The 26,526-nt window shown below is 56.9% G+C and overlaps 1 protein-coding gene across 3 annotated transcripts; it reads right to left on the reverse strand.

Annotated features, from left to right (window-relative positions):
- Positions 1-229: 229 nt before the first annotated feature.
- WNT11 (Wnt family member 11) lies at positions 230-23,029 on the reverse strand. Of its 3 annotated transcripts, none has more exons than XM_089915326.1 (6): positions 22,703-23,029; positions 18,639-18,821; positions 11,127-11,362; positions 9,266-9,543; positions 6,228-6,520; positions 234-2,280 (listed from the first exon to the last, which is right to left on the reverse strand). In XM_089915326.1, the coding sequence occupies exons 2-6, from the start codon at positions 18,719-18,721 to the stop codon at positions 2,106-2,108; spliced, it is 1,065 nt and encodes a 354-aa protein (XP_089771452.1). In that variant the 5' UTR covers positions 18,722-18,821; positions 22,703-23,029; the 3' UTR covers positions 234-2,105. The 3 variants fall into 3 exon arrangements, with proteins under 3 accessions (XP_089771450.1, XP_089771452.1, XP_089771451.1); XM_089915325.1 differs by having other exon boundaries at positions 21,509-23,029; XM_089915324.1 differs by lacking the exons at positions 18,639-18,821; positions 22,703-23,029 and having other exon boundaries at positions 230-2,280; positions 11,127-15,478.
- Positions 23,030-26,526: the final 3,497 nt, after the last annotated feature.

Genomic DNA, 26,526 nt, shown 5'->3' on the forward strand with positions numbered 1-26,526 from the left:
TTCTGTGACCACAGGAAAGGCCCTTCCCATCTTGGAATTTCCTCTTCTGCAAAACAGATTGAGAGACCAGAAGACTAACCTCCAGCGAGGTTCCTTCCAGCCTCTGGTTCTGTGACTCTGGCCACACAGCCCTTCCTCTTCCCACCCTGTGATTGGTCCAGCCTCTGTGGGCGTGTCCACGCCATCCCACCCTGGATCTGCCCCCACCATCCCAGGTTGTGTCTCAGTTGGCTCTGGGGAGTGGAGAGCTCTCCTCTCAGCGTTTGTGTCTCCTCCCTGCGCACCAAAGTCCAGTTTATAATGTTCTTTCACATCCTTTGTCTGGTGTGGTCACCCCACAGCCAGAGCAGATACAGGTGATTAAAAATTACTTCCATTTGGGGGACCTACTGTAGCCCAGGATACACTTTACTTGCTCATCAGTGCTGTTCATATCCCAGGAAGAGAGGCTGAAGCTCAGAGAGCAACTGGGACCCACACCCCTCCAAGACCCTCTATTCACTTGGCAACAGCTAAGACGCCCAGGATTCTCCATCTTCCTGGCTGTTACCTCTTGGTCTCTTCGTCTCTTTTCCTCTTCATCTCCCCGACCTCCAAAGTGCAAATGCTCCAGGCCCAAGCCTTGGCCCTCTTTGCTTTTCTATCCCGCCTTTTAGTGACAATGTCCAAATGTGCATCTCAGCCCCAGGCTCTCCTCAGAGCCCGGCTTATCTGCCCGTCTACTCAGGATTTCCACTTGGGACCCAACCGACATCACAATCTCCACCGAGTCTGAACCCTATAGTTCTCTCTCCACCCCCGTCCCAGCATGCGTGCGTCCAAGCACACGGCCAAAACCTTTGTAGTCCTTCTCGGTCCTCCTCGCCTTCAAGTCCCACAGCCATGAAAAGAACAAATTTAATGGCTCCACCTTCAAAACAAAACAGGAATCCAACCACGCCCACTGCAGCCAGCCTGGTCCAGACACGAAGCTGGGGGCCTTTTCCAACCACCCCTCAATTTCCACCACCAGCTTTACAAACGGAGAAACTGAGGCTAGGGAGGGAAAAGCCCTCCCTACAGGTTTCACACAGAAACCCTGCTAGGGCTAGCTGGGGCGCGGTTCTGCCACCACCTCCCTGAGGTCTGCATTCCCAGCTCCCGGGTAGGTTTTCTCTTGAAGCCACTTAGCAGGTCTGATGACACAGCCAGGCTGTGTGCGCCTGCATGTGTGTCCCTGGGGAACAAAGAGTCTGCCAGCTGGGTTTGGGTTTCAAGACGTCTGTCCTCGCCCTTGACCGGGAGATCTTACAAGGAGGCTGGGGCCTGAGCTGGGTGGTGGAGTGTGTGGGGAACATCAATCGGACGCCGCCTCGCCTGGGAACCGGAGACTTCACCCAACCAGCCCCAGGATCCTCTGAGCTCACTTGAGGAGGCCAGAAACTGCAGGGGCGGCCTGGGGTTCTCAGCATTTATTTCATACAGCTGTTTAAAGAGCTTGTTTAAAATACAGATCATCATATATATATATATATATATATATATATTTATATATATAAAATATATAAAGAGGAATTGAGGCCAGCCACCCCAAAGAAAAAGCTATGTTTTATAAATATTTCTGTAGCTCCCACATCCCAGAGGAAGAAAAACAAAACAAAACAAAGAAACATTTACAACCCAAGCTAGTGGTTCCATGTGGTGGGCCCAGTAGGCTCAGACCCTGGGGTGGGCCGGGGGTCTCGAGGGCTAGGCCTGCAGAACATTCTGGTGAGGAGAGGCTGACCTCCCACTTCCCAGGAGGCTGGAGTCTCTGGCTAGGAAAGGTTGAGTCTGTACCAGTCTTGCCAAACCCATGCCCCTGGCTTCTTAGACCCGCCTGGAAGGCAGCAGGTGGGCACTCCAGGGCCTCGGGCTGCCAGGTTATTTTTAATCTTGTCGGTTTCCTTTGATGTCCTGGCCCTCTTTCCCGGGTGGCCCGGCCTTCTGTTCCTGGTGGTTTCCAAGTGGAGGCAAAGGACAAGCCTCCTTCCACGTCTAGCATCTGGAATTCACATGCCAAAATCCATGGGGCATCTCCAGGCCCCTTGGCCAGCCTCTGAGGGTCCCCAAGGAGCGGAGCAGCCTCACTTGCAGACGTAGCGCTCCACCGTGCGCTCACACCTGCGGCAGGTGACATAGCAGCACCAGTGGTACTTGCAGTGGCACCGCTCGACCACACGGTCTGTGTAGGGGTTGTAGCCGCGTCCACAGCACATGAGGTCACAGCTGTCACTGCCATGCGACGTCTTGTTGCACTGCCTGGAGGGGGAGGGGAGGTCAGTGAGCATCCTGTCACCCACCAGTCCCTCCACTCCCAGCCAGGCAGCCCCAGCCTCCTCTGACCACGGCTGCAGCCTCAGTCCCCCTTGGACGGTGTTTTGGTCTTTGGGGAATTTAAAGTAACCCTCTTTCCCAGGGGTACTTCTCACTTTTCCCTATATTTCCAATAGGCATTCGTCAAAATGAGGGGATGTTTTGTTTCCTTTGTCTCTTTTCCTATATCTTCTACTTGAAAGTGTCTCAAACCACTGTCTAATAATCCTGTCTTCGTATTTAATCCTTAATTATATTGTAACAAGCGTAAAGATCGTTTTTACTTTTAGAATCCCAGGATAAATTCTGAAACAAACAAATGGCATCGGATGTGAGGCAAACTGAGCGTTTGGCACTGTCTTGGTGGAGACAGAGGGTCCGTCAATAATTTGCCCCCTTTGAACCAGGCGCTTCCCTCCAGTATTTTATCTTATCCGAGGCAGGCAGTGTCTTTGGGTCAGTGGAATTACTATGCCCATTTTACAGATGGAAACAGGCTCAGCAAAGGGCAGAGGCCTGCTCAAGGTCTCATAGGAGTTTGTGGATAAGCAGGGCTCAAGCTCAGGGGTCCTGAAACCAAATCCAGTGTATATTCTCCCCACCCTAAAGGGCAGAGAACCCATGGGCTGCCACGGGCTGCATTTCTTCCTGAATCAGTCCTGTGGGCAAAGAAGACACTGAAGGTCGCTATAAAACCCAAATATCCTTGCCATCAGTTCTTCTGTCTAGCGAAGAAACATCTGTGCAGGTTGGCATTTCATCTAGCTGGGCTTAGGCTCGACAGGGATGCTGTCATGGGATGCAGCTGGATCCCCACAGCCATGTGGACCAAGGAATCCCAGAATGTCTGAGGTGGGCAAGCCCTAGACATGACCAAATCCAACCCTCATATTTCCTGATGGGGAAACTGAGGCACAGAATGGGGAAGGGGCTTGCCCAGCATCACACAGGGTGAGCACGGGGTCTGTGAGAGCTCAGGAAGGCTTCCTGGAGGGGGAGGGATCATCCAGGCCATTGCATGAAAGATGAACAGGAATCTAAGACGGAGGGGAGGAGAAAGGGTGTTGGGGGCAAGGAGGACAAACACCCTGACCTGACCTAATCTAAGGGGACTGAGAGATGGATGGAGGAGCAGGGTTGGAGGCAGGGAGGCCAGGGAGGCTGCTGCCAGCAGCAGCTGAGTAAGAGAAGCTGAAGCCTGAGCTGGGAAGGAGCCATGGGGAAGGAAGCAGGGGAGCACTTTGGAGGGGGAGTCAGGAGGAGACGGCAACCTGCGTGTGGGGACTGTAAGCAGTTCCGGGCAGGAGGGAAGAGCAGAAAGAACACAGGCCCCAGAGCCAGACAGACCTGGGTTCAAATCCCAGTTCTGCTGCTTACTGGCTGTGTGACTTAAGGCAAGTCACTTAACATTTCTGGGCTTTGTTTAGTCACTCGACACCATTAGTCTCCCTCAGCCTGAACCTGAAGGTCTCTGGATGACTCCTCTAGGAAAGGGCAGTGGAAGGGGGCAGAGTTTCATTTTTATTTCTGGTCCCTGACATGCAGTGTTTGAAACCTGGCCTCCAACCTCAGAGCCAGACAGGACCCGCGATGGTGCCCGTGAGGGGGAGCTGGGGAGGCTGGGGCCTGGAGAAAGGGCAGGTTTCAGAGTTTGGAATAGGAACTGCTGAGGAGGCTTCAGTTCACCAGGCTGGATTTGAGGAGGGCATCTTGCCCAGCTAGGGGCCCAGCCACGTGTACCACCTGTGTACCTGCCTTTTACAGTTAACAAAGCTCATTTGCATCCAACCCCCTGTACCCCCCAAATCCCTAATCTAGTAAAGCTCACATTTCCCCTCCTCCAGGCAGCCTTCCTTGATGTCTAGGCTGAGTCAGGGCCCTTCTGGGCTCCCCGTTTTCCCTGTCACAGTCTGAGCACCTGATGTCCCTCCCCATCCCTGGTGCCTGCAAGAGCTTCATGTAATGCTGTAAGAAGTGTCAGTGGTTGTGAACCACTGAGACGTAGGGGCTGTTTGTTACTGCAGGAAGAGCTGACCCATACAGCTGTCTACAGAGGCCCAGGGCTGAACATGGCAGGAAGCCTGGGGGCGGTGGGGGATAGCATTCTGAGAAAGCAAGGGTGGTAGCTGGTGCTGTGGAATGGGGCCTCCTCGTCAATAGTTTGGGGGCAAGTCCTAGGTGCAGAGTCGGGACAGCTGGGAAGGAAGAGGCCTGGCAGCCTCGGGGAGGGGAGACTGTCATTCACAAACCCTTCCTACGGCACTGACACCACCCAGCAAGGAGGGGCTGCTCCGTAAATGTGATTAGAATCACTTGCCAACCTTCCCAGGTGAGTGGTATCATCCTCTTGGCACAGAAGACAAGACTTGAGCCTCAGGTAGGTGAAGGGATTTGCTCAAGGTCCCACAGCTAGGAAACTGCAGCGTCAGGGTGGGAGCTGTCCTTCCCTGACGCACGCGCACGCACACACACACATACACACACACACACACACACACACACACACAGCGCCCCGTGGATCCAGGGAGACCCTCTCTTTGCTCTGGGGTCTTCAGTGTGCTTCCCCCAGGTCCTGTGGGTTCTAGAATCTTCCCCCCAACCCCATCCTCATCACACCCACCCTGCCTGCCTCAGCCCAGACTCTCGCTCCTTCCTGTCTCCCTGGCCTGACCTGGTTCCATCTTCATTCTGCCTGAGTCTCTCAATCTGGCCTCCAGATGGGAGCCTGGGCCTCCTTGCAGAGCCTGCTGCCCTGGCCTGTGAGGATGGAGCCCCCCAAAGCAGTCCCCCTCTCCTGGAGACAGGAACGTGGGCTGAGGAGGAAGCAAAAGCTGGCCAGGAACCAACTATGTGCCAGACACGTTCTCAGACACCCTCACTCTGGTTCAATATTCTTTTAACCTGGAAGAACACTAGTTTTGTGGAATGCTATTAGGGGCTCCTTAATAAAAGAGTTCCACAGCCAAACACCTCTGGGAAACACTGGCTTAGACAGATCCTTTACTGCGGGATTCCTCAGAGCCTTTAATATGTTCTCGTGCCTTGCAAATCGCCAAAGAGAATTTCCAAACGTATTTGATTGCAGAACTATTTCTTTATAGCATTTCAGGACTGGATCCCTCCTGAACCATCTCTGGGAAGAGCTGCTCCCCTGAATCCTCACCAGCCCTTCCTGGCACATAGTAGGTCTGTAGTCACCACTGGCTCCCTCCTTCTCTCCTGTCCTGAATCGGCTTCAGCAGCTGTGATGGGACCTGCTGTAGGGACGCCAGCTCTGGCTCTGAAATGGGGGACCGGGGGTAGAAAGCTGGGATCTGGGAGGTGGGTGAACGCAGGCGGGGGCATGGGAGCGCCGTCTCTCCACAGAATGCAGGCCGACCTCGCTCTCCTGCTGCCCCTCTGAAAAGCGCTTGTCCTGGTTCCAGCTCCACACTGTGCAGACTTCCTGTGCGGCCACGGGCTGGCCACTGCTCCCACCTCCCCTTGTGCCTCAGTTCATTGGTCCAGCTCACAGGTTGTATGACATTTATCCTTCGCTTATTCATTTGATGGACATTTACTGAGGATCTATTTTATGTCAGGCAGCCTCTTTCCCAGCCCCTGTCCCCCAATACAGTCACTGTCTCTTCCCCTCTGTCTCCCACACTAGGGGGCAGATGGGATGGGGGCCTCCCACGAGCCTCCATTCCCCAGGAGCCCCTGCCTGGGCAAGGTACATAACAGCCACGCCCAGGAGCTCTGCCAGGGGCCCCTGGGACCCCACACCTCCACCTGGCGTTCAACTGGGCGGGGACTCCGTTCCCCAAATGCTGACTGTGTGCCTGGCCCCGAGCTGGGATGGGGCATGTGCCACATGGCTGACCCTTCCTGCCAAGCTGGCGGCGGGCCCTTACCTGTCCTGCGTCCCATGGGAGCCCACCTTCTCGTTCTTCATGCAGAAGTCAGGGGAGCTCTGCAGATAGACGAGCTCCGAGTCCTTCACAGGCCGGATGTCCAGGTCCTTGGGCACAAGGTGCTTGCGGGTGCCCATGGGTCGGTGCACCACCTTGGTGGCCGACAGGTAGCGGGTCTTGAGGTCGGCAGCCACATCCCGAAGCTCCTGCAGCCCCTTCCAGCAGGTGCGGATGGAGCAGGAGCCAGACACCCCGTGGCACTTACACTTCATTTCCAGAGAGGCACGCAGAGCCTGCGGACAGCGGAGGGCGTCGGGCTGGGCAGCCAGAGCCCCCTCCCTGGCCTGCCCCGGGGCCCTGCCCCACCCTTCTGCCTGCCAGTGCTCTCAGGGAGTCACCACCTGCTCCGGGCCTCAAGTGACAGGGCTTTTTGCTCTAAAGCTGGGGGGTGTTGTGGATCCTTAGCTCCTCCTCCAACCTGGGGGGCAGCTGGGAGGGGCAGGAAGAGAGTGGCTTTTGCAGAGCTAACAGACGCCATTTATACACCTAGTGTACCAAGTGCTCTCACACTTAAAATGGCTTCATCATCACAGAAGCCCTTCATGGGGGATATCATTCATTTCTCCATTTAAAAAACAGGAAATGAAGGCTCAGCGAGGCTGAGTCTCTTGCCCAAGGCTACACAGCTAGAAGATCTTGGGCTGGGATTTGAACCCAGGTCTGAGGGCAATTCCAAAAGCCACGGCTTTTCATTATTCTATGCTTTTTCTCTCTCACAAAATGCTTGCTGAAAAGAAGGTGGCGGGGAGAAGAAAAGGAAGGGAAGGAGGGAAGAAGAGGCAAGAGGTGGGTGCTTGGGGGGGGGCGGCCCTGGCCTGGCTGGCCGTCCCCTCTGCTGCCTGGTGCCGCGTCACCACTCAGCACCTGTCTTCATGTGTGCTGAGCGGGTGTGTAACTGCTACCTTGCAGAGTCGTTGAAAGGATTCAACGAGATGACATATATGAAAGAGTTTTGTGAACTGCAAAAGTTAAATCAATATTTGGTTTTGAAAAATCAGTCTAAGTAAGAATTCTGGTGGAGAGGGGAGGCCTGGGCTTGGGGCCTGGGGAGACACTAGCCCCGGCTTTGGAAGTGACTCTGTGCCACCATCTTCCACGGGCCTCAGTTTCTCCCTGCGTACCTGAGGGGCATGAGTTGGGACGCCTTCTGCAGGCCTTTCAGTTCTGCAGTCTAAGCGCCAACTCCTTGCACACAGGACTCAGATCCCTCTGCCCACCCCCCACCTGCCCTGTGTGCTCCACTGCAAGGGTTATGGGTCCCCTGGGCCCACCCCTGCATCAAAAAGATGGGGAAACTGAGGCACACGGAGGGCAAGGACTTGCCCAAAATCACACAGGGAGTTAGTGAGGAAGCTGGTCAAGGTCCCAGGGCTCCCTACCCCTCACAGTGCCAGGAAGTGGGGAATGAGGGAGTCCACTTGGGTCTAGAGTCTGGAACTGTCTCAGCAAAGCCTGTGGAGAGCACATAATGAGGTGAACCCGACTGCAGGGCACATTCAGCCTCCCAAGGGCACAAGGTACTTCTGAGTCATCCAGGAGAGGTAAACCACATTCAGCTCCTCAGTTCAGATGGCGGGAAGGGGCCCAGGCTTCCTGAGGCCATGGTGCCGGTGCTGAACGCGCTGTCATCTACCCTCCCGGGCCCTTGCAGATGGCCCCAGGGAGGCCAGCTCCTTGGCATCAGGGCCCCTGGGAAAGGGCTGATGTGCCTCTGAGGCTGAGGACCCTGTTTGGACTGCACTGTGGGATGGGACGGCTGTACCCCTGGCAGCATGAGGCTCAGGCCTGGCCATGGGCAGGAGTGGGGCTGGGTTCTTGGGCAGGAGGCTGGGTGAAGGGCTCCCAATGGGTTTCCAAGGGTGTGGGGGGGTGGGCCAGCAGGGTTGGGAGGCAGGAGTTCTGGGTCCCTAGCCAGGTTCTGCTACAGATCCACAGGGTGACTTGGCCTCAGTTTCCCCAACTGCCCAAAAATGGCCTGGACGTCCTAGAATCCTTACAAGAGGGAGACCAGAGAGAGAAGAAGGTGAGGACAAGGAAACCTCTAGACCTGGAGTCCCATAGACCTGGGCTCCATTGCACTGTGTGTCCTTGGCCAAGCCACCTAAGCTCCTTCTGCCCCACGTGGTGCTTCTGTGTAATGGGCCTAACGGGGCTGCAGGGAAGAGGTCATGAGATGCCATCCACACCGGACACTCTGCCCCTCCAGGACCAGTTCCCCATCTGTAAGGAGGGGTAACAGTACCTCTTCACAGTGTGGTTTTGTGGACTACGGGAGAGAAAACTAATCAAGGACCCACCACAGTGTCTGGCACACCGATTGGTACAAAGTTGTTTTTTTTTTAATTTTCAAAAAATAAAAAGGTCCATTCATTCACTTATGCATTCACCCCAGCCTCCTGTGGAATGAGGTGAGGAATTAATGCAACACTGATAATAACAGACATGGAGGGGAAACCGTGTTTAGGAGGTTGGGGTGGGTTTTGGAGCTGGGAGAGAGTCCCCATTAGATCCAAGGAGACGACCCTTTAGCAAGGGTCTGCTGCTCCGCAGCCCTCTCCATGCTTCCTTCCACACCGGCCTTGGCCCAGAGCCCCAGAGGAAGAGCCTGAGGAACGTGGCCAATGGGGACCAGAGAGCACCAACCCACCCCATTTTTTAGATGGGAACAACTGAGGCCAGGGAGGAAGTGACTCGCCCAATGTCACACAGTGAGTTTAGAGCTCCTGACTCCCAGCTCAGTGCTCCTTCCGCTCCACCGACGTTCTCCAGCCCAAATCCTGGTGGACCCCCTGGAGGAGGAGGAGCCAGGCAAGCCCCAAGCAGCTGGAGAGGGAAGAGCCAGGGGAGGCCAGGAGCACATCAGTGTGGGTGGATCAGGGCCCGTCCCCCCGCCACCCCTCCACTGGGGCACACTGGGCGGCCCTTTTCCGGCCAATTGGCACAAGCACAACCATCTGGGGGGGGTGGGGGGTGGTTACCTGTCTCCCCACTTCACTGTTGTGTAGACGCATCAGTTTATTGGCTTGGGATCCTGTTTTTTTCACCTTCATAGGAGCATCGGAAAACTTGGCCCCCATGAGGAGCCCGTAGCTGAGGTTGTCCGCACATCCTCCCCAGCGGTTCCCGGGCCCGGGTGGCTCACCTGGGACGGGGCCGCAGGAGCAGCCGGGCAGGTCGCCGGAGGTGCAGGCCCGGGCGATGGCGTGGCTGATGGCGGCCGCCGACAGCGCATACACGAAGGCTGACTCCCGGGTCCCTGTGGGGAGGTGTGGGGTCAGCCGGGGCGGGCGACCCGGGGATAGGACCCTGCCCAGACCTGAGGGCCCCCGCCTGCCTCTGCGGGGTCGGGTGGGGACAGGGACAGCAAGCAGGTGGAGGACGGCATGACCATTCATCTGTCACGCCCCCATCCTCCCCCAAACGCACTAGCTGACCTGCACACTCTCTCAAAGCATGCAAAGCCAGCCCCCTCAGGGCACACCCTCACTCACACACTCACCATGCTGCACTTTCCTCCCTGCTTGCCCTGCACCCAGTGTTAGGGGCTGCTTTCGGGAACAGAAGGCCCAGTCCCTGAGCTCCTCAAAGACCAGTGAGCAAAGAGCCTGCTGTGGGGTGAAATGTGTCCCCTGAAAAGATATGGTCAAGTCCTGACCCCTGGTCCCTGTGAATGTGACCTTATTTAGGAATAGGCTCTCTGCAGGTGTAACTGACCTCAGATGAGGTCATTAGATGGAGCAGAGTGCGCCCTAATGCAATGACTGGTGTCCTTATAGGAAGACGGAATTTGGGATACAGAGACAAAGAGGGCGGAGGCCATGTGACAGAGGCAGAGACCGAAGTGATGCAGCTACAAGCCAAGGAGCACCGGAGCACCGAAGACTGCGGCAGCCCCCAGAAGCTAAGAAGAGGCAGGGATGAATCCTCCCCCAGTGTCTTCAGAGGGACCCCTGCTGACACCTTGACTCTGACCTCAGACTTCCAGCCTCCAGCACCATGAGTCAGTTCTTCTGTTGTCAGAAGCCCCCCAGTGCGTGGGGCTTTGTTACAGCAGCCCTAGCAAACTAAGATGGAGCCCAACGTGCCTTGGCAGTGGGGTGTCCTGGCCTTGCGTCCAAGCAAGTTACCCCCCTTCTCAAGCCTCAGTATCCTTAACTGTAGAGTGGGAATGATAATACCTACCTCACAGGCTTGCTCTGGAGCTCAGATAATTCAGGAAGGAAGGAGGCTTTGTAAAGAGCTGCACAAACGTTAGCTGTCACCGTGTGGGGGAAAGATGAGATGCACTGGGGCATTCCTACCCTTCAAAAGCCTCTCTATGATACATAGGACCCCCACATCCACCCCCAGAAGTCACGTCCTCCGGGAAGTCTTCTCCACAGATGTTCTTTAGTCCCTACATCACTTTGTGCCTTTCCCAGCACCTTCAGTCGGGATGGTCTAGAATTAACTGCTCCACACCTGTCTGCCCCGAGGGCAGGCTCAGTCGCATTCTCATTACAGACCCCCCACCCCCAAAGCCTTCCTGCATCATTCATTCCTTTGTTCAGGCGTGAAGGGTACATGTGCATTTGTACTGTCATTCAGGCTCCCCGCACTGGTACATTCACTCGCTATATGTTCATTCATGCAACAATTCACGCCCCAATACCCATGTCCCCACCCATCCGTGTATCCATCCATCGTCCAGCTATTCACTCATCCCCCATCACACTTCCAGCCATCCATCCATGAATTCACCCACCTATCTAAACACACATAGACTTATGCCTGAATTCATCCACCCCACCCCACCCGCATGCATTCCGCAGGCCCTAGCAGCCTCCGCTGGCCCCCTACCTCTCTCCAGGTCAAGCAGGTAGTTGGGGGCGAGCTCGATGGAGGAGCAGTTCCAGCGCATGTCCGCGAAGGCCCGGCGGCAGGCCTTCATGACCTCGCGGGCGGCGTGCACGATGGTGTGCATGAGCTCCAGGTTGCTGCGGCACAGCTGAACCTGCGCGGACACCAGGCCCTCCAGCTGCTTGCAGTGCTGCGTCTGGTTCAGTGCCAGGGCCGCCGGGGTCTTGGAGAGCGCCCTGCACACAGGCCAAAAGGCAGCAACCAATGGAAGGGAAGTCAGGGCTGTGAGGGGCCGTGCTGCTTCCACCAGCTGTACCGGCCCCAGCCTCTCCTCCACAGTCTTGGAGCCTTTGCTGGAAGGAGCTGGGAAACCAGGAGACCAAGCACTGTCCCCAGCAGAGTAACGGCTCCCGCTCCCGCCCCCGTGTGACCTTGGGCACATCACTGTCCTTTTTTGGGCCTTATGCCCTCATGCATAACATAGGATCATGGCCCCCATCCTACCTAAGCTTTATTATAATTATACTAACAATAAACAGTTTCATAGCTCACAAGGCACTCATATCCACTGCCTTATTTAGTGCCACACAGCTGTGAACGATTACTCTTTATTCAACATTCATTCAATCCTGAACATGCTAGACGCTCTGCTAAGTGCTGGATTATTATAATCATCATAGTCATAGTAGTACATACTATTAATTGACCATTTACTAGATGCACAGTGTGAGTTAGGAGCTTCCCACTATGGCTTCGTTTAATTATTAAATCCATTTATTAGGCTGTAAAATCCCACGTACGTGCAAGAGATTCATTTAAAGATTAAAGAGCCACTCAATTTGCTGATAAATTACACTTAGCCATTAACTTGCTCTATGACTTTAGATAAATCACTGTCCCTCTCTGGGTCTCAGTGTCTATACCTCTAAACTGTATTTCCCAGAATGGGTTCCAGGGAGACACTGAAAAAAGGGATCCATGGTCAATCAAGCACAGTTGGGGAATGTGATATACTACATCCCCCCTTGAAGAGTTAGTAATGCACATTTACATTTTAAAGGCCCTGAGAAGTCCTGCAGCCAAGCAACAGGCTTGGTTTTGTTTAACTTCCAAGTCTGCTGAGCACAAAACCCTATATTTGAGGAGTGCTGACCTCCTCCATGCTTTGAGAAATGCTGGCCTAGGGGGTCCCTGTGACTTCTAGTGATGTTATAGGACCTAAGAGCTTCCAGATCCTGGTTCTGGGCACTGGGATTCCAAGACTCTAGGACCAGGGGTCGATCCTGCATTCAGCTTCCTCCCAGGCCTTCTCTGAGGAGCAGACTGCATCAGGCAGCCCCTCCTCTTAAGTGGAGGCTAGAGGGACCCCACAGCCTTAAAGGGTTCCACATAGACCCACCCCCTACCCTAGGGCCAGCTGGTCCTCGGAAACCCAGCAGAGACCCTGGAGGGACAGGTGGCAAGAAGGAGCCAATCTTCAGGCCCAAGTGCTAGGTGCCCCACTTGCTGGGACCACAGCAGACCTCACCCAGCGTCAGGACCGAGACCTGGTGAGGCCCAGCTCCTCGAGGCCCTGGCCTGAGATCCCAAGAGAGGCAGCCTGGTGCCAAAGAACAGCACGGGCCTGGGCAGACTCCTGGCTCTGTCACCCCCACTCCCCTTGTGACCTTGAGCAATTCAAGTAGCCTCTCCTCTCCCATCAATCTCCCAGCATTGTCTGAGGGATTAACTCAATGTGAGTCACATGCTCTGCCCAGGGCTGACACATCATGGTCAGGGCTCTGTGATGGAAGCTACTAGATTACTGCGTCGGTGGCCTTTTCCTACCTTAGCTTCCTGCATCCATTCAGTCAAGGCCAAGGGCTGCCATCTGACCTCAAGGCCCCTCAAAACCTGGCCCTAAAGCCCTCTCTGGCCTCCCGTCCTTGTCCCCCATGTGTCCTAATACCTGCCACACCAGACTCCTGGCTTCTCTGACAGGGACGGCCCTACTACCACGCGTATGCCCAGGCTTTTCCTGGTGCCAGGAATGCCCTTCCCCTTCCTCCTGTACCTAAATGAATAAATGAACTTGATCTACTTGTGGAAGAAATATTTACTAAGCACCAACTCTTCCCAGACATAGATCCTTTCCTCAAGGAGCCCCTCGTCTAATGGCTGCACAGACCTATCACCAGATATAAGGCAATGACCCAGATGTTCCAGTTCATGGGCTGGCCCAGGGAAGAGCTCAGGCTTTGGGCACCAGCTGTGTGAGCTGGGTAAGTTACCCAACCTCTCTGGGCCTCATCTGCTGTAAGAAAATGATAAATTCTACTTCAAAAGGTGATGGCAAGACTTAAATATGATAATGGATGTAAAGCACTCGGGGCATTCATAAATGGGATCCCTTGCTTGTTGCCACGTGAATCTTGGACCAGAGGGAGTCAGAAGACCTGGGTTGTGGCTCAAGCTCTGGCCTCTATGTGCTGGGCAATCCTGGGTAAACTGCTGTCCCTCTCTGAGCATCAACTAAAAACTGGGGACTCCTGGAGGTCTTGTAGGGGCTGAATGAGTTCATATGTGCTACACTGAGTACTAATAGGTTAGTTTGCTTCCTGCTGCCTCTCTGCCATGCCCCACTCATCCTACACCTCCAAAATACAGAAATCATCCCCGAGGCCTGGGAAGCTGACCCAGGGCAAGTGGGCATGGCCTGGTGTCTGTGGTTGGAGTGGCACAACCCGGCCTGTCTGAGATTGACTGTGGGTATCTTGGGCCATCTTCCCTCACTGCGACCCCTGGCCCATCCCTACCCCACCAAGGCATGAGGCAAGAAACCTTTGGTGTATCTGGATGCGGACCTCAGGCATGGTTGCCTGACCCTGCCTATGACTGGGGAACCTGCTGCCTGAATTCCGGCAACACATACTGGATGAGGGGTGAGCACACAGGAACAGATATCATCCCCTCAGCCTGTTTCTTGGTTGTTACAGCCCCTCTGCCACCACCTAGCAAACACTGTCCACACGCATGGACCCACTGTCCCAGGTGGGCACAGCACTCCCCAGTTTACAGAGCCTCTCATTTCATCCCATTCTTACAATGCCAGAGGGGCCTGGGAGATTATCACCCCCTTTGTACAGAGGAGGACGCTGAGGCGCTCCAGTGCCCAGGTGCTCGGCCTCCTCTGGACACCATCCTCCCTCAAACCTGGCCTCACCTTCCCAGGTCCCCTCTCTACTGGGCTTGGGGCCGTCCACGCTCAGCCTGTCCTGAGCCTGCTCTGCCCATCACCCTTGCCCAGCTTCCATCCTTCCCCTCTGAGCCACTTTTCTGTTTCACAACAGGAAGGATTACAGGAGATACACGAGAAAACACCCAGCACGGTACCCGGCACACAGCAGGCACTCATGCAGGGTGGCTGCCTCCCAGGTCCTTCCCCTGGGCTCCTGCTCAGAAAGTGGATAACGTAAGCTGAGACTTTCCCTGGGGAGCTCAGGTTGCGACTCCCAAGCAGGGGTCCTCTGGGATCCTGGGGTCTGGGGACCCTGGGCCACTCTGGGTCAGTCTGTCCATCTCTTAAGTCATCAGGCATCCACCTCCCCAGCTGGTGGTGAGAGAGGCTCGATGAGGGAAACCCGGTGAGGATGTTCCCAGATGAGGCACAGACTGCCCAGGTGGGCAGAGGACAAACGGGAAGCATTCTGGAGGTCCTGGGTGGGCGCGGGGCTGCGGAGAGAGCGGCTGGGACAGAGCGGCCAGCTGCGGCGTGCTGGGGGAGGCCTGCTCGCGGGAGCGTGCAGACTGGGAGATCAGGAGGCGGGAGGCAGCGGATTCCACTCCCGAGGAGGGCGATGCGGTCATCTGGTAATTAGTGGTAATGACCGTTTCTAACTAAGGCCCCCTTGGGGAGGTAATCAAGGATAGGTTGGGAGGCGGGGGAGTTACCCGTCTGGACATCTCCTCCGGTTTGCCTCACTGCAGCACACCCCTAATTGAAAACATTTTGGTTTATCTGGGGGTGGGTGCATGGGGGAGAGGGTGGAAGAGAGGACAGGAGGAAACAGAGAGTTCACAGGCGAGGCCTATGCCCAGGGTGCCGCTGGGGTGGCCGAGGTCTCTCTCATTCAGGAGTTGGGGTTCTCCTGGGAATGGCGGGGGCGGGGGAGGTGCAGAGACCTGGGTTTCAGCTCCAGCTCAGCACATCTAACGTTCCACCTTGGGCAAGTCACTGCCCCTCGCTGGGCCTCAGCGTCCCCACCCCATTGTGGAAGTGGGGACACTGAGGCCCAGAGAAGGGCAGGGCTTGCCCTGACCTGTACACAGCCAGCCAATCAGAGGCAGAGCCAAGCTAGAACCCAGGACTCCTTATCACAGGCTAGGGCTCTTTCGCTCCCATTGTAGAGATAAGGAAACTGAGGCTAACATGATTGATTTGCCTGAAGCCTGGCTCATGGCTAGTGAACTGGCAGAGCTCAGGCTGGGACCCAGGCCTCCCAACTCAGGTCTGGTGCTCCTCCTGGCCTCTCTGCGGCAGCTGTGTCCCTTCTGAGTCTCTTAGGACTCTTCCACAAGAGGCCCAGTCCCGGAGTAAGCAGCAGGCTTGGGGCTGACCGGGGTGGGTAGAGTGGCCTTTATGGGTCCTCCCAGCCACCCTAGGCCTTCCCCTCACTGGGCAACCCCAGTGGTTCACAGAAGGCTGGAACCATCCTCCCTGCCCACACTTCTGGTCTGAGTCTCCCAGCACCTGGCTTGGGTGGGAGGTGAGGTAGGGAGGGGTCCCCCAGGTTATTTCTGATCAGGTGCTTCCACCCCTTCTCCCTTACCCCCTATCCCACAGACAGCCCAAGCTGAGTCCCAGGTCCCCAGTGAGCGGGCAATCTGGGTCACTCAGCCACGTTTACTTTCATTTCCCATGTCAAATGTCCCTTTCCTCTTCAGCTCACTTTCCAAAGCCCAGGGCAGCAGGGTCCTCTGGGACATCCCCAGGACAGCTGAGTCTCCTGGATGAGTCCCCAGCTTCCCATCCCCACCGTACCCTTCCCTGTGCCCAACTGTCCTGTGGCTCCCTGTGACCAAGAGGCCCCAGAGCCACCAACTTAACTCCAAGTCCTGCCTCTGCTGCCTATTAGCTGTGACACCCAGTTCGTTAAAGACCCACTGAGCCTCCACTTCCTCTTCTGATTAATGAGGGTGATGGCAGAACCCACCTCACATGGTGGTTGGGAGATTTAAATGAAACAACATACATCAAGAGCTTAGAACAGTGCCTGACATGTACCAAGGCCACATATATATACAGACACACAGTTGTTATTCTAAAACTCCACTCCTTCTCCTGCTTCCCCCTCTATCTTCAGCTCCAGCAAGAGTTTATCAAAGAGGTTTGGCTTCATGGAGCCTGTCTCCCTGGCTTCTCATCCCACATCCACCATTAATTAACTAGCTGTGTGACCCTGGGCCAGTTACTTAACCTCTCTGTACCTTAGTTTCCTCATTGGTAAAATGGTAGCGATAAGAATGTCACCTACTTCATAGGAGTGTTATCAAAGTTAAATGTCTAAAGCTCTGGGGATTTACTAGTAAGCTCCTGTAATTCCTGGCTTCTCTGTTTCCCCACACGCATCGTCCTACCCCTGCTGTTCCTTCTGCCTAGGATGCCTGCTTTGCATTCCATCCACGGCCATCGAAATCCTATCTATCCTTTGAAGCCAGACTCAGAGTCACCTCCCTCATGTGGGGCTAACCACACCTCCTCTGGGCTCCCATGCTTCCTCTCCTAGGACACAGCCCAAAGTCCACTTGGTACGTTTTATATGTCTGTCTCCCCCAACAGGCTGGGAGCTCTTTTAAGGCAGACACTGAGTTGTACTCATTTTTTGTGGCAGCCTGGGCTATGCAGTGGGGACAGCATGGGTGTTGGGCTGAACTAGCCATCTATTTTAGACCCTACCCAGCCACGTGCCAGCTTGGGGGCCTGTAAATTTCTCAGAGCCTCTGCGTTCCCACCGTGGTGTGGGAATTATAGCAGTGTCCCACCGTGGTGTGGGAATTATAGCAGTGTCCCCCAGAACACTCTAGGGGTGAGCCCAGTTCTTGGCCTCTGATCCTCCTTGGGCCGGCCCTTTAACAAAGCCCTTCCCTCTCTGGACCTCAGTTTCCCTATCTGTAAAAGGTTGGTGGTGAGTGAGGCGGGCTTGGGCTCCCTGATCAGAGGTTCTCACCAGCTGCGACAGTGCCAGGTACCAGCAGTAGAAGGAGAGCGGCTGATTTATCATAAAATTAGTCAGGACTGACTGAGAAGAGCTGGTGCCCCCAGGCTGGGAAGCTGCTGAGCTCAGGCTTCTCCTTACAAACAAGAAATGCAAGAAGATGGGGCTCCCCTCTCAAGAGAATTAATGGATAACTAAGCCCAGAAGGGGTAGGGCTGGTGACCTCGAGACTGTTTGCCGGTGGCCCAGCCACTATTGCCCCGTCTTCCAGCTAATACATGAACCGTCCTCGAAGCCCTTCCCCAGCCCATAGTCTGTCCCACGCCTGTCTTATCTGCATGGCTCCCCGCCCCCGACCTGGAACTCTAGGCTGTGTCTTGTCCTGGACTTTTCCACAGCTCAGGGAGTTCCTCCACCCAAAGTGCCCTTCCCTCACTGCCCCCACTCACCAAACTCCCAGAGACTCCTCAGGCCCATCCTAGGAGCACCACCCACGAAAAATCTACCTAGGGTCCCAAGGATGTGCCCCCCACCAGGTGATCTCCTCTCCTCTGGGCTCCCACAACACCGCCCTGGGCTCTCCTGGGGCACTTGGAGTTATTTACAGCCTGGGCTTATCTCTTCCAGACCAGAGGGCAGCTCCTCCAGGAAGGGGCTGGCTTTTACTCCTTTCTCCCTGCCCTCCCTGCCCACAGCCCAGCACAGAGCAGGCACTCCCTTCTGCTGGATGGAAAGGGGTCTCTCTCCCACTTACCCCTCCATTAATAATTTCTATCTAAAGGACTACCCTTCAGCATCCGACAGTTTATGGGGTTCTTTCATGAGCCGCTTCTCATCTTACCCTCCTTTGACAGAGGAGGACGCTGAGGCTCCCAAGAGGCTGAGTGACACTTCCCCAAGGTCACCCAGGTGGAGGGGTCTGGACTGTTTGAGAACCTCCAGCTAGGGTCAGGAGACTGTCAAGGAACATAATATTGAGCAGGCCTTGTGTGCAGGGCGCAGACCCTCTAGATTGGGCCCCTTGACCACGGTCTTTTTCCATCTGTCCCTGTGGAGGTCTTGTGCAACCCCCGGCTGCACGGAACAGGGCAATTCCGTAGTCCTCCACGCCCTGTCTTGCTCCTCCCGCAGGTAAGGACAATATTTAACAGAGGAGGAAAAGGAGGCTTAAAAAGGGTGACTTGCCCACGACCGCCAGGCAACTTCTGCTCCCGGGTCTTGGGCACGCTGGCCCGATCCAGGGGGCCCCTTAAGGCTCTCCGCCTCCCCCAGCCACGGGTCCCGGGGCCCATGTGCGTGGACGCGGGTCCCTACTTACAGCCACTTGATGCCATAGCACACATTGGTCTGGAGCGCCAGGGCGAAGAGCAGCGCCTGGCAGACCTGAGGCCGCGCCCTCATCCTCGCGCGGCTGGCGCGCCGGGGGGTCGCACCCTGGGGAAGCCGCGCCGAAGTCCCGCCGCGCGCCCGGCCGCCGTCGCTCCTCCTGCGCGCACGCCGCCTGCAGTCGGGGAGAGCGGAGGCAGCGGGTTAAGGCTGCGCGCGGGGCGGGGGCCACGCCGGGGGAGGGGGGGCGTTTTATTCAAATTACAAAGGAGGGGTCGGGGCCCGGGGAGGCCGGGCGCGCGGCCGGCGTAGCCTCCCGCCCCGCACAGCCCGGGACGCGGCCGGCGTCTGGCTCGAATTAAATGCCTCCGGAGCGCGGCCGAGGGATTGTCCACCTAGTGCGGCCCCGGCGGGAAGCGAAGAGGGCGACAGGACCAGAAACTCCGGAGAAACCAGGCAAGAGACACAGCGAGAGGGAGAGAGACCCTCAGAGAGCGAGGCTGAAAGACATTTGGCAGAGGGAGAAGCCCGGATAGGCACACAGTTCTCGAGAGGGACGGAAAGAAGACGAAGGGGGTCGAGGGCGGAGACCGCAGGCGGGCAAGGGGAGGAGCAGATTCGGGGCTCAGGATCTGGGTACTCATCTCCGCAATATTAATTGTTAGTTATTATGGGCCTGGCCATTCTCCTTCCCTGCTGGGCCTCGGTTTACCCCCTCTGTAAACTGGGGACACAATTGTGATTCAAATTGTGATTAGGACATAATTCACCTTTTAAAAAGAACATTCACCTAACGCGATCGCATTTTTTCCTCCCAGCAACCCTGGGAGATAGATACTATCACTGCCCCCATCTCACAGATGAGAAAACGGAGGCGCGGAGATGTGAAATAGGGTTGTTCAGCCAGCGAGCGGCAGGTCCATGCCCCGTGTTTTACTCGCATGTCTACCCGGTGTCCGGTGAGATCATGGACCGTGAGAAGACAGGGAAATGGGGGCTGGCTCTGGGCATCAGTTTCTCAGCCTGTGAAGGGGAGGATGAGAAATGGGATGGCAAAGGTCTTTGTACAGTGAAGGCTGTTCAGGGTCCTGAGTCTCTGAGTCCCTCTAGCGGTGCCCTTCTGGAGGGTCGGATGGTGCCCAGGCCGGAGCCAAGGCTGGGCAGCCTGGCCTTAGCTAAGCTGGGAAGCTCACGGGGCCGGCGCGATGCCGCCTCCGGCCGCCAGGCGGCGTCCTGGGGCCGCGGAGTAGCCCTTACCCCGCCCGCAGGCCGCAGAGTCGCTTTCTCCGGCTTTTTTCTTTTTCTCCTTTTTTTCCCCCTCTTCATTTCACATCCTTAACTCCCTTCCCAGCTTCTTCCAAATTTACCAACAACTGGCGTTCTCCCGGAGGCAAACACAGCCTCAGCCCCTCTACCCTGGGGAGGAGCAGACAAAGGGATTCCTTTCTAAAGTGTTTGTGGAGTTGGAAAAAGGAGGCGCCTTAGTGGGGGCGCTTGAGCGAGAAGCGGGGGGGGGGTTTCCCATCTGGCTGTGTGACCTTGGGCAAGCCTTCCAGCACCCTAGCCTCAGTTTTCCCTTCTATGAAAACAAGGGACTGGACTTCACGCATTTCCTGAGGTCTTTCCAGCCTCCAGTAGCCTGCGGTTCTTCTGAGCTACCCTCTGCCTAAGTTTCCACTATTACGTCTACCTGCGTAGTGTGTGCATGTACGAGTGCGCCTTAAGCAAGCGCGCGGGCGCACACACACACACACACACATTTTAAATCCCACTGTTTCCTGGAGACTTCGGCATGACCCAGAGCAAGGCAGGGAGAAAACTCTGAATTACATTTTCTTTCTCCTCCGCAGAGCCCCCCAGCTGGGCGCCTAACACCGTGGCGCTCGCTACAAACTTTGCTGAATTATGGCACAGGGGCGGGGAGGCGGGGGTTTGTGTTTCAGCTGGGGTCGCAGTCTAACTGTGCCCCCTCTTCCCACCCAGCCTGTATCCAAACCTTTTGTCTTACTGGCCCTGAAAGTTTACCATACTCCTGAGAACGAGAAAAATATCGGCTGGATATGGCGGGGGGTGGGGAGGAGGGGAGAGGATCAAAAACTCCAGCCACTGTCTCTCCTCGCCCCCACCCCCTCCCAAAGTGTGGGCTCCCCCCTAAGGCGCCCAGCATTCCAGGGTAGGGAGGAGAAAAGGCTGCACTCGGAGAGACGAGAGCCCGGACTCACAGCAGGGGATCCGTGTCCAGCCCAACTCGCCCAGAGAGAGGAGGGGCCGCCCGGGTCACGGCGCACGGGGACCCAGGCGTCCAAGCTACTCCCGGCTCTTTCGGAGTGGCCCCGGTAGTCCCGGGCTTCTCCCTTCGCTGTCCCAGCACGTCGCTGAGGGGGGGGGGCGGCTCCTGGCCTGGGCCTCTGGGTTCTGACAGGTTATTCTTGTCCGGTGTCAGAGTGTCTAGGACAGCCGCGCGGGCCGCTGGGTCACCCTCAGCCTGCGCCTCGCGGGTCAGGGAGCCCTCGCCTCCCTGAGCCCCCGGCCCGCCAGGGGGCGCTAAACCGGGGTTCGAGGTGGGATACGCAGCAGCCTCCCGCGCCCTGGGACCTTGGGCAAGTCCCCTCCTCTTCCTGGACCCCCGTGTCCCCCCTCTGGGGATGGTATGAGGTGTAAAGTAAGTGCCCTCTCAATTCTGGTCTCTCTATAAGACATCAACTTGCCGTGGTCAGCCCCGAACTGCCCGACCCCTTGCTTCGGGCCCGGCTCGGAACCTCCCTTGGGGTCAGGCGCGTAGTGGGCCCGCGTCAAAGCACAGTGTCTTTGGAGAGATAAAGGGTCCCTTCCTCCTCCCGCTGGGGATAAAGTTCAAGCTACCTCTGTTGCAGCGGGCGAGAGAGGAAACCTCTGGTGCACACTCTGGGCACCGCGAGCGCAGTAGCCACGGCCCGGCTCTAACAGGTGGTTGTAAGCCTTGGGCTCTGGAAGGCCCTGGAAACCCCGCTGCCAGGGCGGCTGCCCCTCTGAGGCAAAGCCGGCGTAGACACGCCGAGCTTCCCCTTCCCGGATGAGCCTGCGCTGGGCCGGGAGCCGGCACCGCGCGACGGCGCTGAGTGTCCCCGCCGCGCGCCGGCGCTGAAGCCTCCGGGTGCGCAGCTCGCAGAGCCGACCCGGAGAACCGGTGACGCCGATTCTGCTTCAAGATTACCTGCGACGCCAAGCGAGGCGGGGCCGCAACCCGGTTTTGACCCTGGCCGCGAGTCTTTTGAGATGTGTCTGTTGGGCTGCGGACGATGCGCCGGTGGCCCGCGAGATGGGTTATTTTGGAAGTGGGAAGGGTGGGGTGGGGTAACTCGGGGCACCTCCCGCTACCCCCTCTGGGCCCGACCCCGAGCCCCTATGGACCGTGAGGGTCGTGGAGGCACCTCAGCTCCGAGAGTTGGGAGGTGTGGGGCTCGTGCGCGAGCTCAGCCAGATGTTCGGGGCTGCTCCAGATGTGCCTCGGGGCCGGGACAGGACTTTCCTCCTCCCCACCCCCTAGCCTGGAGCTCAGGTCTGTAAACAAACTCTCGGTTCTCCCCCTTATCCCGCCGCTTCTGCGAGCAGGTCTCAAAGCGAGGCCTCCGCCCCGGTCCCCCAATTTAGTAGGAGCTGCCGTAGTTCTCTGCCTTTTGCCTCCCTCTCCTGCCCCGCCACACACACCCTCTGCCACAGGATCCAAGTCCCCCACCCCCGGGATGGCTCGGGCATGACCTCATCCGCGGGCTGACTGGGAGGGAGAGGGTCGAATCGGGGGGAACAGGGCCGGGAAGGCTCGAGGCGGGCCGCGGGAACTGCACAGCCCACCTCCACCGCTCATCCGCTTAAAGCCCGCGCCCCCAGCCCCCGGCGGCTGCGCTCGGTGAGGGGAATGCCTGGGAGAGCCGCGGAGGAGAGGTATGCAGAAGGTCTTGCTTTGCTTACCGGGAGCGGTTGCTCAACGGGGTCACGCCTTCCCTCTCGGACTCCCGAGCCCCGCGCCCTGGCAGGTCCCCGCTGAGAGCCCGCCCGCTGCCCGCGGCCACTGCTCACCTCCTGGGGCGCTCGCCTGGCCAGGAGGGCGGGGGAGCGGCGAGCGCAGCCCCCAGCAGACCCGGGAGCTCTCCGGGCTGGGCAGGCGGCGAGGGCGTCCTCTTCGCGAGCTGCCAGAGAAGCACGCCCGGGATCCCGGCGGGCAGAGGCCTGCTGGGGTCCCGCGGGGACTGGGGCGCACACTCAGGCTGCTCTGGAGGGCGCTCGGCTCCCGGGGCCTGCGCTCGCCCGCTCGCCGGAGCTCTCCGCCTCACCCGGCACGGTCTCTGGTGCTGGCCGCCCGAACTGCTTTATAAGGCACGGGCAGCTGCTTTGATCCGCCCACGTCAGCGCGCCGAAACCCCACCGGGTGGCTCCGGCCTCGCGCGGGGGCCGGGGGCGGGGTCCCCGCGGATGCCACGCACCCGCGGCGCCAGCGGCACGAGAGGACGTCGCACCCTGTTGAGTTACAAAGAGGAGACTTACTAACTATAACTATAGCTGGTGTGTACAGAGCGTGGGGCTGTGAGCCTACTGCGCGCCTGGGGCGCTCGGGGGCCCAGGTGGGGAAGGTTTCTAAACCTCGCAGCAAGCCCCGCGAGGATCCTCAACCCCGTCTGGTTTGACAGAGGAGGAAGCCACAGCTCAGAGGGAAGTCGGCCTTAGGTCTCATTCTGGAGCCCGGGCATCACTAGGTGTTGGTCTTGCAGCTCGGTTACTATAAGCATTGTGCGTCCGGAGAGCTGCCTTGGCGTCCCAGTCCGACCTTCGCCGGGTCACCTCTCCAGGCCTCTGGTTCCAGTTCTGGGAACTCTCAGCAAAGAAAGGAGGTGCGAGGGCTCTGCGCTGTGAGGCGGCTATAAACCTTAGGCACCAAGGAGGCAGGTGTCCCATCTATGGGATGACCGTTGGGGAGTCTTCTGGGCACCTTGTCCGGGTCCCTAGGGGACCACCAGCTGAGGACCGGGTTTCAGAAGCTAAAGCACACTAAGGCGCTTCTTGTGCGGTGTAGACCTAGCCTGGGGCTGGGGCTGGGGCTGTGTTTCTGGGGCAACTTCTCTGGGACCAGTTGAGTGCCCACACCTCCCACGCCCACCTTGGCCCTTCCTGGCTGACAATACTCCCCTCCCGTTTCTAACTGTTGGGTCAGGTGCTGTGGTTTCCTTGACTTCTGTCTTCCCCACACCCCATCCCAGGGGCCTCAATCCCAAGAATGATCTAGTTCATTAGCAGAAGGGAAAACAGATTTAATGAAAAGAGGCTTCTTTCAGGTCCCCCCAAGACACCCTAACTCTATTCCCTGTTCTTTGCAGCTGCCTGTGAAGTGGCACCCACAGGCTGTCCTAACCTGGCTACAGATGCCTTCACATACATCACACACATCTGAGCCCACAGAACCCACCGCAGGCTCTCAGCCATGCAAGTGGCAAGCAGCCAGTTCCCCTTGCACACAGGGCTGGGACTTATCACCCCGCAGATGGTCACAAATGCATTCAGTAGGTACTTGGACATACTACTTGCCCACACGCACATACAAGTTAAAGGGCCATACACATCTAGATGAGGCTGAACGGGCAGACTTTCCCCAGCCGGTTCATGCACACACACACCTGTTTCCAGGCACACAGTGAGGACACACACAGCTTCCAAGCAACACCAGTGCACATATACTCCTGCTTATAGTCGCAGAAATGTCTTTGCGAACACATGCTGGGACACTCTCATCTCTTCTTCCAGAGCATTGGAGTCAATCCCATTATAAATGCCATGGGAAGGTAGTGGGGCTTTGGGTGGGGTGTGGGATACACTGCTGCTCCACCTAAGAGGCTACCGACGGGGGTCAAAAGAGTGTCTTTAGCTCTCCCATTCCAAGGCACTCTGGCCACCACAGTCAGAGCCGTTCCAGGTGACTTCTGTCCAGTTGGGATGCATTGTCCTCTGGGTCTAGCCCTTTGCTCATTTCAGAGCTAAATCGGTTGCTTCCAAATATTTGCATAAGCAGTCTTTCAGTCAGAAATCTTCTGGCTCCCAGCTAGATTAGGTACGGAAAGCAATTTGGAGTCACGTAGACCTGGGTTCCACTGTGGATTGTGCCCAATTCTATTTTTACCTGTGTGATCTTGAGCAAGTTGCTTAAACTCCCTGAACCTTAGTTTCCTCATCTATAAAATGGGAAGACTACAGTCCCATCAAATCCTCTATATTCTCCAAGATGGGGATTAGTACCCCATTTCATAGATGTAGAAGTTGAGGCTCAAAACGGAGGTGCTGGCAAGGATTGGAGCTAATATTTGAACGCAGATCTCTAGGGCTCAGAGTGCACTATAGCTGGTGGCCCCCATTGAAACAGAAGGCAGGAGGATGGTGACTTTGCATTTTCTGGAAAGGAGTTGAGGGAGGCCAGGAGAAGATCCCAGGTCTCCTGAAGCCCAGCCCTGAGCCCTCTGGGACCCTCCCAGCCACTCAGCTCTGTCCTGTGACTCAAGATCCAGGCATCAGCTAGGACTGGGACCCCTGCCCTGGATGGGGAGGTGGGGGAGAGGGGTGAGCCTGAGGAAGTGGTGGCAAAACCTTGAATTGAGAGTCGAGGGAGACCTGGGCAAGGGTCTGCTCCTCCCTGCACCCCAGTCTCCCCACTTGCATAAGGGGGAGTACTTTACCACCTCAGACATTCTGGGATTCTCCGAGACACTTGGGAGAAGGATTTTTCTCATCTTTAGAACCAACTGATCTTTCCCCCTTCTTCTTCCTCCTGCCTCCTTCTGTCAGGAGCCTCCTCAAAGGCCACTGTGTGTCAGGCCCGTGCTGGCCGCCTGGGCATGAGCTCCCCTTCAGAGGATAGGAGGCTCTGAGGTGGGCAGGGTGGGCCAGCTCTTGGCTGCTGCGCTGTAGATGTTAATACAGTTTCCTTCTCCTCTCAGTTACCCCGGTGAGTCTGGTCATCTGATCGCCCAGACGTGCTGGGGACTTCCTGTCAGCAGGCTTCTCAGCCCCTGTCTGACTGCCATTGGTACACACCCTTCCACCCCCCACCCCTGTGCACACCCCACCCAGGGGGGCACCCAGGAAGGGACATGGCAGTAGGGGAAGCCACACTTCCGTTTCCCATGCTGACCTCCATTGACCCCTCCACCCACCTCAGCTTCCCTCCCTTGGGGCCAAGGCCTTGGTGGAGATGGGTGGGAGCAAATCGGCTATTTCCAGGAGCCCTGGATGGGGGAATGGGTGACCTGGTTACAGGCCTTAACCCCATCAGTGGTTGGCTGTGTGACAGCAGATAATTATTTTGCCCTCTCTGAGCCTGTCACCCCAACTGTAAGTGAGGGGGTTGAACTAGATAGCCTCCAAGGGCTTTTTCAGCTCCAGAACCCACGTCTTGGTTCCCCTGACTCTTACCTGTGTTTTAGGATGAACTGTGAACATGGTAGAAACAATGAGACCAAAGGGTGCTGTTTCCAGCAACAGGGTATTTTTTAGAAAGGCCTTCCTGGGAAAGCAGGTGGACGGTGGGACTGGGCAGAGTAGCCCAGCCCAGGGGTCCCCTGCTCCAGGGGTCGGCAAGCCCTGTGAGGCCATATCCTTCAGGCAAACAGGGGAGGGGCATCAAATAGTAACAGGCGTGTCATCAGACACCTGGCCTGGCTCTCGATTTTCCTCCTGCACTTACTGTGGTGTGACCCCGGACAAGTCACTCAGCCTCTGTGATCCTTCGTTTCCTCATCTGAAAAATGGGAAAACCATTAAACCACTCCCTCCCAAGGTTCTTGGGAGATAACATCGCACACCTACCGTGTGCCGGGCAGTTCTGCACCTGTGGGCGAGGCAGGCATTGCTCCGTGGCTGAG

This window comes from Delphinapterus leucas, chromosome 7 (assembly GCF_059928025.1).
Source record: "Delphinapterus leucas isolate spDelLeu-1000000601 "Yukka" chromosome 7, BTC_Dleu_Yukka2, whole genome shotgun sequence".
In the NCBI taxonomy this organism is placed as follows: domain Eukaryota; kingdom Metazoa; phylum Chordata; class Mammalia; order Artiodactyla; family Monodontidae; genus Delphinapterus; species Delphinapterus leucas.